The sequence below is a fragment of the Phalacrocorax carbo genome, chromosome 12, assembly GCF_963921805.1.
Source record: "Phalacrocorax carbo chromosome 12, bPhaCar2.1, whole genome shotgun sequence".
Classification (NCBI taxonomy): domain Eukaryota; kingdom Metazoa; phylum Chordata; class Aves; order Suliformes; family Phalacrocoracidae; genus Phalacrocorax; species Phalacrocorax carbo.
The window spans coordinates 7,860,770-7,875,108 of record NC_087524.1 but is presented as its reverse complement, the minus strand read 5'-3'; the positions used below and the strand labels follow the sequence as shown (position 1 = coordinate 7,875,108).

Sequence of the window (14,339 nt, the reverse complement as noted above, 5' to 3'; positions counted from 1 at the left end):
GTTGGGCAGGTTGGTGGGTACCATGGGGTGGGATGGGGGCAGCCCCAGAGACAGGCCATCACAGCCCACCCTCCTACAGTGTAGAAAATGGGGGGGACAGCTCGCTTGGTTGCTGGTCACGGTTCCTTTCCTGAGCAGACATGAGGGCTGGGCATCCTGCCAGGATGCACAGCCTTTGAGCCTTCCACTGCTTGGAAAAAACCACAACGTCCTCCCCTAAATGTTCCTCTGGGCACTGGGAGCCAGGGGTCTGCAGGGTGCTGGGGTGGGAGCAGCCCACTGCTGGCTGCTGCTGCCTTTCTGCTGCAGGAACAGGTCCCGTCCCTGCCTGCCTGCCTGGACCCAGGCAGGAGCCCCGCTGTGGGTGCACTGGGCTCAGAGACACCTTGGTAAACATTCTAGCCATGGATGGGCATGGCAGCAAAGTCACACCACAGTGCAGAGAGCACCCTTTGCAGCACAGCTCACCGGGATGTGCGACAGATGCAGAAAGGCTGGGCCTTTCTGGGGAAAACCACCTGAGCAACATCTAATGCTTTAATTAAGGCTCTCGTGCCTTGTGCAGCCCCAAGGCCACTGGCCACGGCAGCGTCTGCCATGAAAGCAATCAGCAGGTCCAGGGCAGGCAGGAGCTGTCTGCAGGCAGGGCTGGTGGTCCATGCTGCTGCAGACAGTGCTGGATTAACTGTTTCCAGAAGATGGGAAGAGCTCTGGTGGCTACTGTGAGCCCAGATCCCAGTTACAAGGGGTAACTGGGAGGGAGGGCCATGCCCCAGCTGGCCAAGAAGTAGCGCAGGGTTCACAGCAAATGGGGCACAGCTCGCCGTGAAGCCCATACCCAGATGCCCAGGGCCAGGGAAGTGTGGAGGTTAGGCAAGAAGCCAGATCCAGCCTGCTGGGGTTGGCAGGGGTCCTGTGGAAGCACCCAGGTCCCCCAGCTCATCTCTGGGAGAGTGGCAGAAATCCACAGGGGAAGCAGGACCATGTAAACCAGCCCCAGGGCTTGGCACAGCCAGCAGCAGGGTGGGACAGGGATGGAGAACAGGGGAGCAGACAGGAGATGCAAGTAGGGAGGCGAGCTGGGGACACGAGGGGTGCTGCACACCGGGATGCATGTCTCTCGGAGGCAGGGTGTCCGTGGTACCACCCATCCACCCATGCTGTGATGGAAATCACCCATTCACATCAGCCCAAGCGCGAGGCACGTTCCCTAAGTGGCCCATCCGTCACCCTGTCAGCGGCAGCAGCACTTCGATAAAGGACATCTGCACAGGATTAACTCTGCTCCCCGGGCAGCGGAGCCGCAGATGGGAACAGCTCTAAGCAGGGGTGAGAGGGGCTGGGAGGTATGCACAGGGCCATGCTGTCCAGGGGACTTCTTTGTCCCCAGGTTAGCATGTGGCCAGTGCAGCCTTGTCAGGAGTAACTGGGGAAGGGGACAAGTTTAGGGATGCTCCAGTGTTGCCCGGAGCACCAGGTGCAGAGCCCCACCGCAGACAGAGCTGGGCCAGGCTGCCAGCAGCCACATCCACAGCCAGGCTGGACTGAGCCAAGCCTGCCCACAGCCATCCCTGTTCCTCTCCAGGGCACCTATCCTGCAATATGGGGCCAATCCTTCGGCTCATCCATGCCTCTGGCTCTCTGCTGGGACCCTCCCCCCCGCTCCTGAGGGCAGCAGTCTGCTCTCAGCTGCTGCTGATGCACGTGTTCCCGCAGAGCCCTGCTCGACACAAAGCCAAGACAATCCCAAACTTCTCCCATCCGCAGAAGCAAGAGGAGCCTGGAAAGGAGGCCAGAGCTCGGGGGTTTGCACCCCACTGCCGTGAAGCTGGGCTGGGGTAGAGGGGTGCGGAGGTGCTCTCTCCCAGGCACGAGCCCCGCAAGCCCTCTGCAAACAGCCCACTGTGGCTGTTACAGGGGGACAGGGAGAGGGAAAGACACAATTTAACACTTCATTAGGTAACCACAAGGCATCGATCTGCCCTACCAGCTTGGACGTTGTCTAATTGCATATCTCCATTCTTATTAATTCTATCGGAAAAGCAGAGAGCAGGACTCGGGAGTCTGATCCTATCTTTAGGAAATTTCAAACAGAGATGTAATTGCTGAGTGCTCTAAATCACGGTGCTTTATCCACTGTTAACAGTATTTTAAAGCCATGGTCATCAATAGCAGTCCTTGGGATGTGCTCTCAGCAGATGCTATTAATCTTATTTTGACTGTGGTCGCCTGGTGCCTCTGGGCTCAGATTTACACTTAGCAGTGAGGGACAGGTCTGCTCCCCCAGCAGAGAGAGCTCCTGGGCTGGGACATGGGATACAGCACCTAGGGGCCCGTTCCAGGAACAGGCCAGAAACGGGAGCTCCTTAAGGCAGCTTCACCCTTTGTAAAAATGCCAGCAAACAGCAGCCTTAGATGGAGATAAGCAGCTTGGCAGCGGGGGCTATTGCCCTCCCAGGGCCCGCACAGCCCCCCAGCCCAGAGTAGGCATGCTCGTGGCCATGCAGGCAGCTGATGGGGATGGTCCAGGCACGGCAAATGGCCTCATTCAGGAATAAACCACAGTATTTACTACATCTGGAGAAGAAATGGATCTGGATGGCACAAGACCTGGCCGAGCCCCTTGGTCTCTGCTGGCCTGGGGTCCTGAGGACTGGGGAGCAGCGACAGCAGACCAGCAAGTCCTGGGGAGGCAATGCCCTAGCAGGACATCACCTGGGATGTAGGCAGCTGGGGCAGACAAGGGAGGACAATTCCCATCTCTGCAAACCCACCCTGCAGAGACACACGGGTAGGTGGGAGCCACTGGCAGATTCAGCTTGGGGCGGGGAATTTCAGCTCCTGAAAATCTTGCAAAGCTAGAGGAGGAACAGATGCCTGCAAGCTGCTGGGCAATCCTTGCAAGCAGGAATGCTGCAGAAGAAAGGGAACCTCCTTTGTCAAACACAAACCAGCAGGTGGGAGAAATCTGGGTGTGCAGGAGGGAGAAAGGACTTTGCATCACACTCTGCATCCTCGAAAGCTGGTCACCTGCCTCTGCACATGCCTTCAGCAAGGAGGGAACTCCCCAGCACACCCTGCTGCTGGGCAGGCTCTGTGCCCACCCTGAATATTCCTCTGCCACTTCTGCATAACAGATGCAAAATCCATGTGAAAAAAAGCACTTGTTTTAGAGAGCAGAGACTGGACTGGAGCATTCTCAGACTCTTGAGGCATCCTGAGTCTCACAAGCCCTCCCAGCGTTATAAAGCATCTCATGCTTGTGTGCTCAGTGTCTGTGGGCTCAGCTTTTATTTAAAGAGGAACCAGATACTATTTCCAACCTTCACTTACACCATGCTGGATGCCACACCAGGGGCCCTTTCAGCAGCTCAGGTCTGCTATGAAAACAGGTACGCACCTCTGTCATAAGCGAGTCCCTGCTGTGGATGCATGTCCCCTCCTGCTCTGCCAGGGCAGGGCCCTGTGCCTGAGCTCATCCCTGCGGGTGATGTCTGCGCTGCAGCTGTGGCGTCGGCACACTGCTCTCTGTTGCCCATCCCATCCCACTGGCCTGGCAATGGCCACAGCAGAGGGGCTGAAAGCAGGGTGCGGGGGCCGGCGTGATGCAGTCAGGTGCTGCTGGAGCATCACTTGCTGTAGGCTGGGAGAGCAACCGGCTTGGAGCTGCTGAGCAGGGCACACCCGTGGCTGCCACAGCCACGGGTCATTAGGGCATCGTCCTCCCCGTATGCCACCGAGAGGGTCATGGTTGAACCCTGGAGCAGAGGGGCTCCAGCTAATTAGTCACTAATTGCTTCAGAGAGGAAACGAGCAAAACTCAACCTTGCATGCCTGTAGCAGAGTGACCTGCGAGCCCTGGGACGCAGCCAGGCTGCCCGTCACCGAGAAATGGTTGAGGGTTGATCTGTTAAAGCAGAGCTGGACAACCAGCCCAGCCCCGTGGGCGTCCATCTCCCTGCAGCCTCCCCAGCCCCTCCGTGCCCCCACAGGACTCCCGGGAGCTCCCAGCCTCTGGCAGCAGCCTGGCAAGACTCTGAGCTGCGCTGCAGCGAGCGGCAAGCCTGGCTCATTTAATCTATTCAATTGGATTCAATTTCCAGCCACATGATTCAATTAGCCCTGGGGGGACAGCATGAGAGAGCAGAGGCCACGGAGCATGGCCTGGCCTGTGCTCCAGCTGCCACCGCTGGGAGGGACGCGCTGAGATGATGGGGGCTGCAGGGGAGCCCCGTTCTGTCAAGGGGAGGCAGGGGCTCGCCTGTGCACAAGCTGCTGGTCCTGAATAATGTGTGGGCAGCTGTAGGGCAGAGCCTGGGGGTAGCCCTCTCCTGAGCATCTCCCTTTGCCGTCAGTCACAACCCTGAGAGGTGACAGCCACTCTGGGTCAGATCCGATGTCTGCATCCCTGAGCACCCAACAAGGATGGCCTAAAAATGCTTTAAAAAGACAACAGGAGTGAGGCAAGCAACGAGTGATGCTCCCCAAGGGTGCTGCCTGTCCCATTTGTTTGGAGCCACCCCTCTGCTTGATCAGTGTCCACCTGAGCTCACTCACACTATGCTACTGTGTGGAGAACCAGGGCTCTGACGAGCACAAAGGACTCCCAGAAGCCCCAGGCCCCAAGGGCCTTGCAACAGCCCTTCTCCAGGCTCCTGGCCCAGACTTTCATTCATGATTTACTTTTGTGTCTGCCCCTTCCCCTGGAAGCATGAATTGGTTTCCACTAGGGGAAAAGCCCATCTTATCCTGGGCCTTTTGGATGTCTGCAGCTCCCAAAGCTGGGCTTTACACCTTTCCTTTCAGGTACTGCAATGGCTCATCTGCCAAAAAAAACCCATCACCTCCACAGGGACAAAACTTTGTCTAGTACGACCCTGCTCAGCACAGCCAGGACTTGCCCCCTGCTCTTCCCAGCAAGTACCGAACAAGAAAACAGAGCCCAGAAAACAGAGATGAGAATAAATATCCACGAGGCATCAGTGCTGACACTGAGATGGAGAGCTGCTTGCAAGTGCCAAGAGCCAGCTGTAAATCTTACCGCAGACTGCTGGCCGCACACCAGCCCTGACACACGATGGCAGCTGTGACTGGGCAGGGAGGCGGCATCTCCCTCTGCCCGCCGTGCGCTGGGAAGGACACCGGCTCCATCCCGGGAGGGAAGTGTGGCGGGGCAGATGGTGCACACTGAGGCAGATCGCCCATGCAAGTGCTGTCCAGGAGACAGCTCTCCCCATGCAGGCTTCTCCTCCCGACACCTACCACGCAACAGCCTGGCACAACCCCAGAGCAGAGGAAGAGTGCACAAGTCTTCAGGGAACGCTATCCCTTAGGGAGAGAAAAGTGCCCCAGCGGGCACCAGGACAGGCTCACACAGAGGGCAGCTCAGTCCTACAGAGATACAGCCCCCACACCACGCAGGTAGGATCGCAGCAGGTAACAGCCATGACAAGGAAGGGGATGAAGAGGCTTGCAAACCAGAGCAGGTGGGCTCTCTGGCCACTGTACTTGAGACTCAGGGGTCTGGTACTCCCTGCTCCTGACACCCCCAAAGAGGAGCCAAATCATCACATGGAGCTGACACCCCTCATCAGCCCCCCGTCGGTACCCTGTGCCCAAGGCACGGTGCCTCCTCTGCCAACCCGCAGGCCGGGCAGGGAAGAATCGGCTCCTGAGGAGCTGCCCCTCTCTTGAGTCTGCATGAAAAATAGGACCTCTAAGAGCTTGGGAAGAAGAGACGATACCAAAAATCACAAGGGCACTTACAAATCAATTTTTAATAACTCCCTCCAAAGTTTAGCTCAAACTCAATTTTTCTCCTCCAGAATTTAGTCATTATTTTGTAAAATACTTGTCTCCCTGCAGCGGCTGCCTAATTTAAAGGCAGCAATCTGATTTCTCCCCACACTCCCCAAGCCTCAAAACCAGCTCTTCCAATAATAGACTGGGTTATGAATTAGATATAATACACTCAACTGCTCAAATCAGAGGCGGGAAAGTTTGGGGCCCTCAGCCACGTCCTGAGGCTGAATGTTAGAGTTAAATAATTTCCTGCTCAGTTCAAGCTGGCCTCAAAACGCAAGTAGTAGTACAGTGTTTAACAAAACAGTCAAATCTGCAGCAGAATCTGTGACCAGGAGTTTGCTGACACCAGCAGCAGAGCGCGCACCATACTGCACACAGGTAGATCTCTGCATCCCTCGCTCACATCCACGGGCTCTCAGCCTTGATTGTGCTTTTCTTACTGGCAGCCCCAGGGGCACGTAAGCAGCAGAGGGCTGCTCACTACTGGTACTTGCAGCCTGGATCTAGGAGGAGGTACCTCTGAGCAGCACCACGGCACCCCTCTGCACAGGCAAGAAGAGCCCAAGGGCAAGAGACTCCCCTGCTGCAGCCAACATGCCACCAAACAGCGACAGGGCCACCCCCAATACTACCCCTCTCTCCCCTCGGTGAAGGACAACCACCACACACCAACAGGCAGGGCTCTGCTATTTATTGAGCTCTAGGTTTGTATGTACATCCATTTACAGTGCTTGGTTCGGTGACAGCATGACAAGGGGACGTGTGTCACAGTCTTCCCCAGCTCAGCTTTGGACGAGGGCTGACCTCAGGAGCTGTTCCCAGTCGCAGCCTAGGCTTCTTAGTTCATCCCAGCAAGGGAGCACCATGGGGGACATGAGAACTTTGATAGCTGAGCCCAGAGTGGAAAGCTGAAAATCCCAGAGGTTGCCGAGGCAGACTCATCCCCAGCTCCCTCAACTATCTGTCTAGTCTCAGCCTAAGCAGAACTGGAGAAAAGGAGACACGTGAACAGCTGGGTGACTCGATGCTCCGACAGCAGCAATGCTGGGTCTGCACCTCAAGGAAGCAACTCAAGCCCCCTTGGGGAAGAAACTCCCTTGTCAGAGGCGAGATGCTCTAGCAAGAGCTCCCCACACATACAGACAAGTGCCATGTGCTGCAAACTATTCTTACTCATTTTTCACTGGAGAAATGGCCTCCTTCTACATGCCCTGGCCTGTTCTCAAGCAGAGTGATTTTATGGAGCCTGCCTGCTCCTCCAAGCACCGTCCCTCTGACGTGTACACATTTCCACACGCTTGCATGGCAGGAAAACAAATAAGTGTCTGACTTAGCTGATAAAAGCAGACAATTCCATGCTGAGGCAAAGTATTTTCTGCTGGGAGAAGCTGGTGCTCTAAAGGAAAATAAACGGTGCTGTGACCAGTGGGTGGCCAAGGACACAGCTTTCAGTTTCTCATGCTCATGGCAGGTAAAGATGAAACATTAACACAATTAACACACACTAGCATGGATAAACCTTGCCTAAAAATGGCTGAGAATGAGCATGACATTCACATCACTCACACTAACCTATGAGTCTAAGAGCGGGCCTAGGCACTTTTTTTTTTTTTTTTTTTTTTTTTTTAAGAAAACTGTTTTCTAGAGGGAGGTGAAAAAAAGTGGATCTGGGATGTAAATAACTTCTCTACTTCAGTCCACCAAGTCAGGCCAGACCCTAACATCATTGCCGGGAGCTGAAAATGCACAAGCAGGGAATGGGTGTTTATGCTGCGTATTCCTGAGTTGGCAGCCTGACACAGCGCTTGGAACAGGCTCTGCCAGACCTGGGCACCTCTGAAACACTGGCTCTGGAGCAGAACGGTCTGCCTGTGCCCCAGAGCGTCATCCCAGAGCTCTTCCGTAGGAAGTTCTCAGCAGACTGTAGCTGCAAGTCGCTTGGTGAAGACAGGAGGGCAAGTGAGAAAGTGAAGTAACTACTTCTCCAGCTGCGTTTTAATTGTGTGCTACGCACAAGGGAAAAACCAGGGATGACGTCGTTCACAAAGGTCACCTGGCACTTGCAAACACTTGCAAGGCGGATGTTCCTGTGAGGAAGAGGAGGATTGTCGCAATGCAGTCTCTGATGGGCAAGAAGGGGAGTGAGTCAGCCTGTCCTCTGCCCCATGAAAATGGAATATCTAAATATGTCCCTCAACCTTAGAAACAGCAGAGATTAACTGGGCTACTGGAAGCAACAGTGACCCCAAGCAGAGCTGGTTTCCAGTTACACAGTGCTCTGTTTGATGGCCCATATTCTTGCACACCGGCTCAGGCTGAACCCTGTAAGCCAACAGCCTTGGAGGCAAAATTTCTCCTCCAGTAGTCTGATGGCTTGGTTCAAGTGACACCTTCTGACACGAGGAGCCAGCAGTGAGCGGGGCCTGCTCCTTGGGGAAACTTTTACATGCCAAAGCCATTCCCAATGGGATGGCAGTGAATTTGACCTATATTGTGGAAGGGCATTGATCAAGGCTGACAGAAAAGAACGGCCCTCAGCTGGGATCAGAGAGCTTTCCCTGCAGAGCAGGTGAGCAATCTCAACCCAGAACTGTTTCACACAGCTGGACTGGTTTTACTATTCTGGTTGTGAGCTCCCCCCAGCTCTGCTACAAAGGTTTCCAGTGCATCTTCCCTGAGGCTGCGGAAGGAATCTCCCACTGCTATGTCACAGGAACAGCTGCCCACCCCCACGGCACTTTACAAAATTGCTTCATCCTCCTCCTCAACATGCCGATCACCTCTCCTCAGCCCCAGTCCTATTGAAACACATGCCTTTGGGATCAAACACACAGCAGCAAGGCTCTCCCCTAGAAGAAACACAGTCCCTTCTGCAGGCGGAAGGCAAGGGGCGACCGGCTGTAGATCTGTAGTGTCCCTGCCCAGACAGGCCCGTCTCTGGTCAGCCCTGCACAGCAGCTGCATCCCCGCTTCAAGAGATCGTAGAGAATTCCTTCAGCAGCAGTTCCTGGCTCAGCGTGTTGAAAGCAAGGTTCTTCCTCACATTGATGCTGATGGACCGAACCTGACAGAGACAAAACAAGATTAGCTAAGGGAACTCTTCCTGGTTCCTTTGACACTGCTGACCTCCAGGTTCAGCATGAAACCATTTTGCTGTTATAGTCCCAGAGAACTTGCTGCAGCCAGCTCTCACTGAGACTCCAGTTTAGCAAGAAATCCTTGAGGATTAGCTGCTTCCTGGAATAACAGAAGTGTCTACAGTGACATTCCAGCAAGGTGAGTAAATTCCAAATGAGACAGGGACGGGAGAGGATGCTCTGAGCTATGATGTGTTTTCTGTTCCAGGGGAAAGTGAGCACTTCGAGACTGTAGCTGGGAGAACATTTCCTACCAGTGCCCACTGGAGTGCCAGCCAGCATTCCCCTGGATGAATGCAGTGCCATGGCCTCCGTCCTGCTCCAGAACCTGCAGAGCCAAAGATAGAGTCAAGGAAATGACAGAGGCCATGCTACTGTGCTGTAAACACAAATTATCACCCAAGCTGGCAGAAAAACATGGGTTCAGAGCCAGTTGTGTATATTCTGTGCCGAGTGCCTTACACCTGAAGCTGGCTCACTAGCTGTCTCTTCAGACACCTTTATCCCTTAATGATGCCCAGACTTCTGGTCACCTGCAGAGTCTGTGAAGAGGAGCTGGGCAGCCCTGCTGCACAGCAGCTTCCCTTCCCCCTTCATGCCTGCAGACTTGCTGGCCAAACATACAAGCCCCAGACTGGGCTCAGTCTCAGTTGCACTCGGTAACGAGAAAACAAAGTCAAACATCATCTGTGTCAGCGACTGTGCAGCAGTGACAGAAAGCAAAACTGACACAAGCTCATCCAAACAACGGGATTACAGTTCCCAGAGACTTGGAGCCTGTGATACTAGGGTTGTTGCTGACCTGGTTAGCGTTTTGTGCTTTTTAAAAGCACTGGGGGATGAATTATATAGAAGCAGAATGAGGAATCCAACAGTGGGGGCTGGAAGAGCAAGTTAGCAGTGTTTATACTGCTAAGGGTGCCACTTGCTGCCCTGGTGAGGAAAAAAGAGGGGAGGGGCAGAAAGCTCCCAAAAAGGCAGAATGTGTAAGAGTGGGATGGAAGGTTGACAGGGAAAGCTGTGAAGTGAACGCCAGTGAGCCCCGTTGCACAGACCCTAACAACCTGAGCAAGCTAGCAAAGATGTCTGCACTTAAAGACAGAATATTTTAAGTTTTATGGCATCTGCAGAAAACACATCTCCTTCATCAGGATGCTTGGCAGAGACCCCATTCCCCTGGGGCACCCCATCACCTCTCTTCTCTGGGTGTCTTTTGACTTACTCCATACTGAAATAGTTTGGGATCATGTTTTGTAAGATAACCACAGGTTGTAGCCTATGTTGAATGCCACTGTAAGTGGTCTCCAGAGCACTGGCTGTCTCCTTGCCAGGAGACAGGAGCCCCACTGACAGGATTTGGCCCCAGTCCTACCGAATGCTCCCCACCTCAGTGATGCAGTCAGTTCTGACAAGACGGGAACAACATGGCTAAACAGATGCGGAGAGTCCTCTGCTCTGAGGAATGTGACTGCCTGCAGAAAAGGGGCAGGTGCTACATATAGAGTAAGTCAGCATCCTTACTCTGACTAGAAGCATTTCTATGAGCTCCTGCCCTCAGGAACTGTGGCCAGAGGCCAGGCACCAGCAGCAGAAGATGCCCAACTTGTATACACACGAAGGTCTTCAAAAGGATGCGGCAGCAGACTCTCCAAGTCCAGAAAGGGAGGCTGGAGTGGCACATGATGAGAACACAGGGCTTGGCAGGAATTGTTGCTATGGGGTAGAGCACCAGAAATTAAACCTGTTTAGTTTGCAAAGAGAAGATTTAGGAGGAATAGAGCAAATGCTCTCCAATATGTAAAACGAGGTCAGCAAGAGAACAGTGAGTAATATTTCTCTGGCTCCCCAGGGATGAGGCAAGAAATACTCAGCTTAATTTAAGATAAAGAAGATTTACACAGGAAAAGAGGAAATACTTTTAAACCTATGGGTTGTGAAGCAATGGAGTAGATCACTTGGGGCCAGTGTGGAGTTGTTTTCACTTAAAGACAGCTTCAGGTTTCAAGAGAAGCTTAGACACAAACTTTGGTCAAGAGCAGTCTAGATAGACTTAGATCTGCTTTAACACAAGTTGGGGAGAGCAGTGGGGGTGATAACTCAGATGACGACTGACATTTCTACAAATCTCTGCCCAGCGTTTCTTCTGCTGTGATCCAACCAGCTTAAAAGGTAAGAATAGCTTAAATTAGAGTTAAATCAAGTTATCTCCAGCACCAGGGCTCTGCACAGGGGGCTAGAGCCCATCTTCCTTTTGGGGTTGGAAGACCAGACAGTGACACAAGGAGGTGTCAGCCTGTAACAAGGATAAACTTCAGAAGCTTCCTGCAGTCTGGCTGAGTGGCTCCATCCATGAGGCTACACCCCAGGACTCCTCCTAGCTCACGGTGCAGTGGGCAGCCCAGGTCTGGCTGCCAGCCTGGAAGCTACCAGAACTCTCTAGAGTGCCTTACACAAGGGGCCAAAACCAGCCTCAAAGCAAGCTCAGAGATTTAAGATTCAAGATTTATTCTGCAAGGAATTAAAAGCAGAGCATGTGTCCTCTCTTGCTTCTGTATGGAGCAAGCTGGAGCACGCTAGGGCCAGAAGAGGTTTTAAAATTGTTTTCTCCCTATGAGCAGCTTGGATCACATTTAACACACAGATTTTGAAGAAATGGGAAATGCATGAAATGCATCACCTGGAGAACAATGAGCAAATGCAAGAATTGATGAAGGGGTGGCATTAACCATGTGAGGAAAATATTATTCAGTTCTAGTTTTGTGTCACTATGGCTGGACACGTGCAACACTGTACAGACACTCCTGTTTCGCAGCAAGTCCCATCAATTAAACCTGTTTCCAATCAACAAGCAGCTCTTAAGAAATATGTACAATGGGACAAAGGTTTACACTACTACATCTAATTAAAAGTCAAATTAGTGTAATTTCCCCTGCAGAAATCAATCCCTAATCAGGCTGTTTTGAGACTCTGCTGAAACCTATCCAACTGCAGAGACAGTGAATGTTTTGGAAGGATGCTGAATCTCTTTCCACACATTCCTCCAGCTGCAATGCAAGGGTCCAAAAGCTCAACCATTCAGCCAAACCATTCGTTCTATCAAAGCAGCACAGACCTCAAATGACACCCCTGAGGGTTCAAAGGAAAAGAAATAATAAGTGTAAGAAGCTTCCTAACTTCCTTCCTTTAGCTCCTCAAAGGCAGCACAACAGGCCAGAAAACCCAGTTGATAAAACCCTCTGCGCATCACCTTCCACCACAATGTGGCTGCAGTATCGCAGGCCTTTGAAAGCTTCTTTGAAAAGGGAATAGGAGAAGAAAGCAGATTTTTCTTTGGGATTAGCAAGAAAGAGCAGCACTGAGGCAAAGCCAGAGAAGTGAAGCAGTGCATTAGCAAAGCACGTCAAAAGAGTGAGAACAAAATTTCTAAGGATAAAGGAGCCAAGAGAATGGCTTGGGGAAGTTTCTGCTCACCCACTTAATAGGAGCACAGAGAGATGAAAAGGCAGCCGAACGGGAAAATGGCTCCTGCGTGTCATTCCCCACCAAGAAGGATTTGCTTTAATGCAATCACACAGATAGATACAAGAAAACCAAGCAGAATCTGGAAAGGATTATTTGCAAACAGACCCTGTTCAGGAGGACCTGATGGGACCAGCACATGTTTGGAAGCCATACTGGAAACCTCTAGTTCACCACTAGCCCTGCTCCTTTGGCAGAGCCCATGAAGAAAATTGCATCAACTTCACTCTGCCCCCTCCATGAAATCCTGCAAACCTCAGCAGTTAAACACAATGCATTGGGTACATCAGAGCAGTAACAGAAGTTGAAGTTAAGACTCAGAAGCCTCACAAAAAGGAAGCAAAGTACCTGGTTTGAAGAGGATATGGGGAGGACAGGGCAGACTAGGGCCTTTTTGAGGAGTTGTTCGAACAATTAATAAAGCTATTAGTTACTGTGCACCTAGACAAAAAAACAGTGTGCAGGACAGGAGGCCAGCTGAGTTTGCTGAAGACAAATCATAACATATCGGGTCGATTTCCTGCTGTGTTGAGGGAACAGCTTAATAGAATGCAGGGGATTTTCTGTAGCTGTGAGTAAAGAACATTTAATAGGGTCCCAATTCTCAGGGCATCCAGAGAAATGTGGATTAAACAGATTCACAACTGGGTCAAATCAGCACATTTAGACAGTAATTATTCAGGCTTTCATATGCTCTTGAGGAGAGGGTCCCAGGGGTACCTGGACAGGCAGTTTTCAGAAGGGAGTTCAGGAGTGACTGATTATGCTAAACAGATTCTTAAATGATACAAAATTGGGATTTGGGGAAAAAAAATACACACAAAAAAACCCCAACCAAAACCCATAAACCACACATCAGTCTAGGAAGAAAATAATTTTAGCTGAAGTGTTTTGTAGCTGTGATGATCTTAGGACTGAGAATGTCATTTTAATCAATTGGCATGATCAGCCTGAGCTTCTGCCAGGCCAAATGGAAAGTGGGGCATGCAGTAAGCAGAGCCGTCACATGGCCAAGAGGCTGGGGAAGGAGACGCTGGCTGAGGAGGGCAGGAGCCCTTGGGACAGAACAGATGACAACAGAAACATGAATGCATCTTATTTCCAGGGTACAATAATAGGAGAAGCATGTGTCACAGGAAAGCTATGGCCAGATTTCTTTGTACGTATTCCAGATATGGTATCAAACAGCAGGCCACAGAGACAAAAATAGGCACAAAACAGCACAGAAAAACGGCATGAAAGTAAGCAAGTGGTTTTGCCCGTATCTTACCCAATGGCAGCGCTGGAATGACCAAAAAAAAACAATACTAAAAAGCATTCTGTAGAAGGAAGCAAAACCAATTCAGGTGTGCTTGCTCTGGAGCAGAGTAGACAGAGGGAAGCACAACATTCCCAAACTCATGCAGACTCGTGACGGAGTGGGCAGGCATCAGTTACTCATCAATCAGCAAGGACAGAGCTGGGAGAGAGAATCTGGTGGAGAAAGCTGCCAGAATTAAAGATCTCTCCCTTTACTGAAGCTGTAATGATTCAAAAGTGAGGAAAACCAGGCTCTCCTCAGATAATAGCAACTACAAAAATACTGCATCCTTGGTGATGCGGTTGTCGGACAAGAAAGTGTTGCATCACGGGTTTCTGGAGCAGGGCGAGCAAGCTGGCTTGCCGAAGAATATAACCACCAACCCAAATTATTTGGACTCAGTTTTGTCTTCGCTACATTATTTTTGTGGGGCTTCCCACCATTAGTCTTCTCCTCTGGCAGAAGGAGACATTTCTAGGGAATGCCTTTGCTTTCTTTGCTTGGGAATCGTATTTTGTGACTGATGGAGGAAAGCAACGAGCAGGCATGTGTTTCACCAGCATCACATATTCTGCTCA

The 14,339-nt window shown here is 51.7% G+C and overlaps 1 protein-coding gene across 4 annotated transcripts in view; it reads right to left on the bottom strand.

The window, feature by feature from the left end:
- Positions 1–6,479: 6,479 nt before the first annotated feature.
- The window catches only part of ARMH3 (armadillo like helical domain containing 3), a 127,434-nt gene continuing 119,574 nt past the window's right edge, over positions 6,480–14,339 (bottom strand). For all 4 annotated transcript variants that reach the window (XM_064463986.1, XM_064463987.1, XM_064463988.1 and 1 more), the window contains one exon: positions 6,480–8,869. In XM_064463986.1, coding sequence (XP_064320056.1) covers positions 8,777–8,869 — 93 coding nt within the window. In that variant the 3' untranslated portion in view covers positions 6,480–8,776. The remainder of the gene's footprint in view (positions 8,870–14,339) is intronic.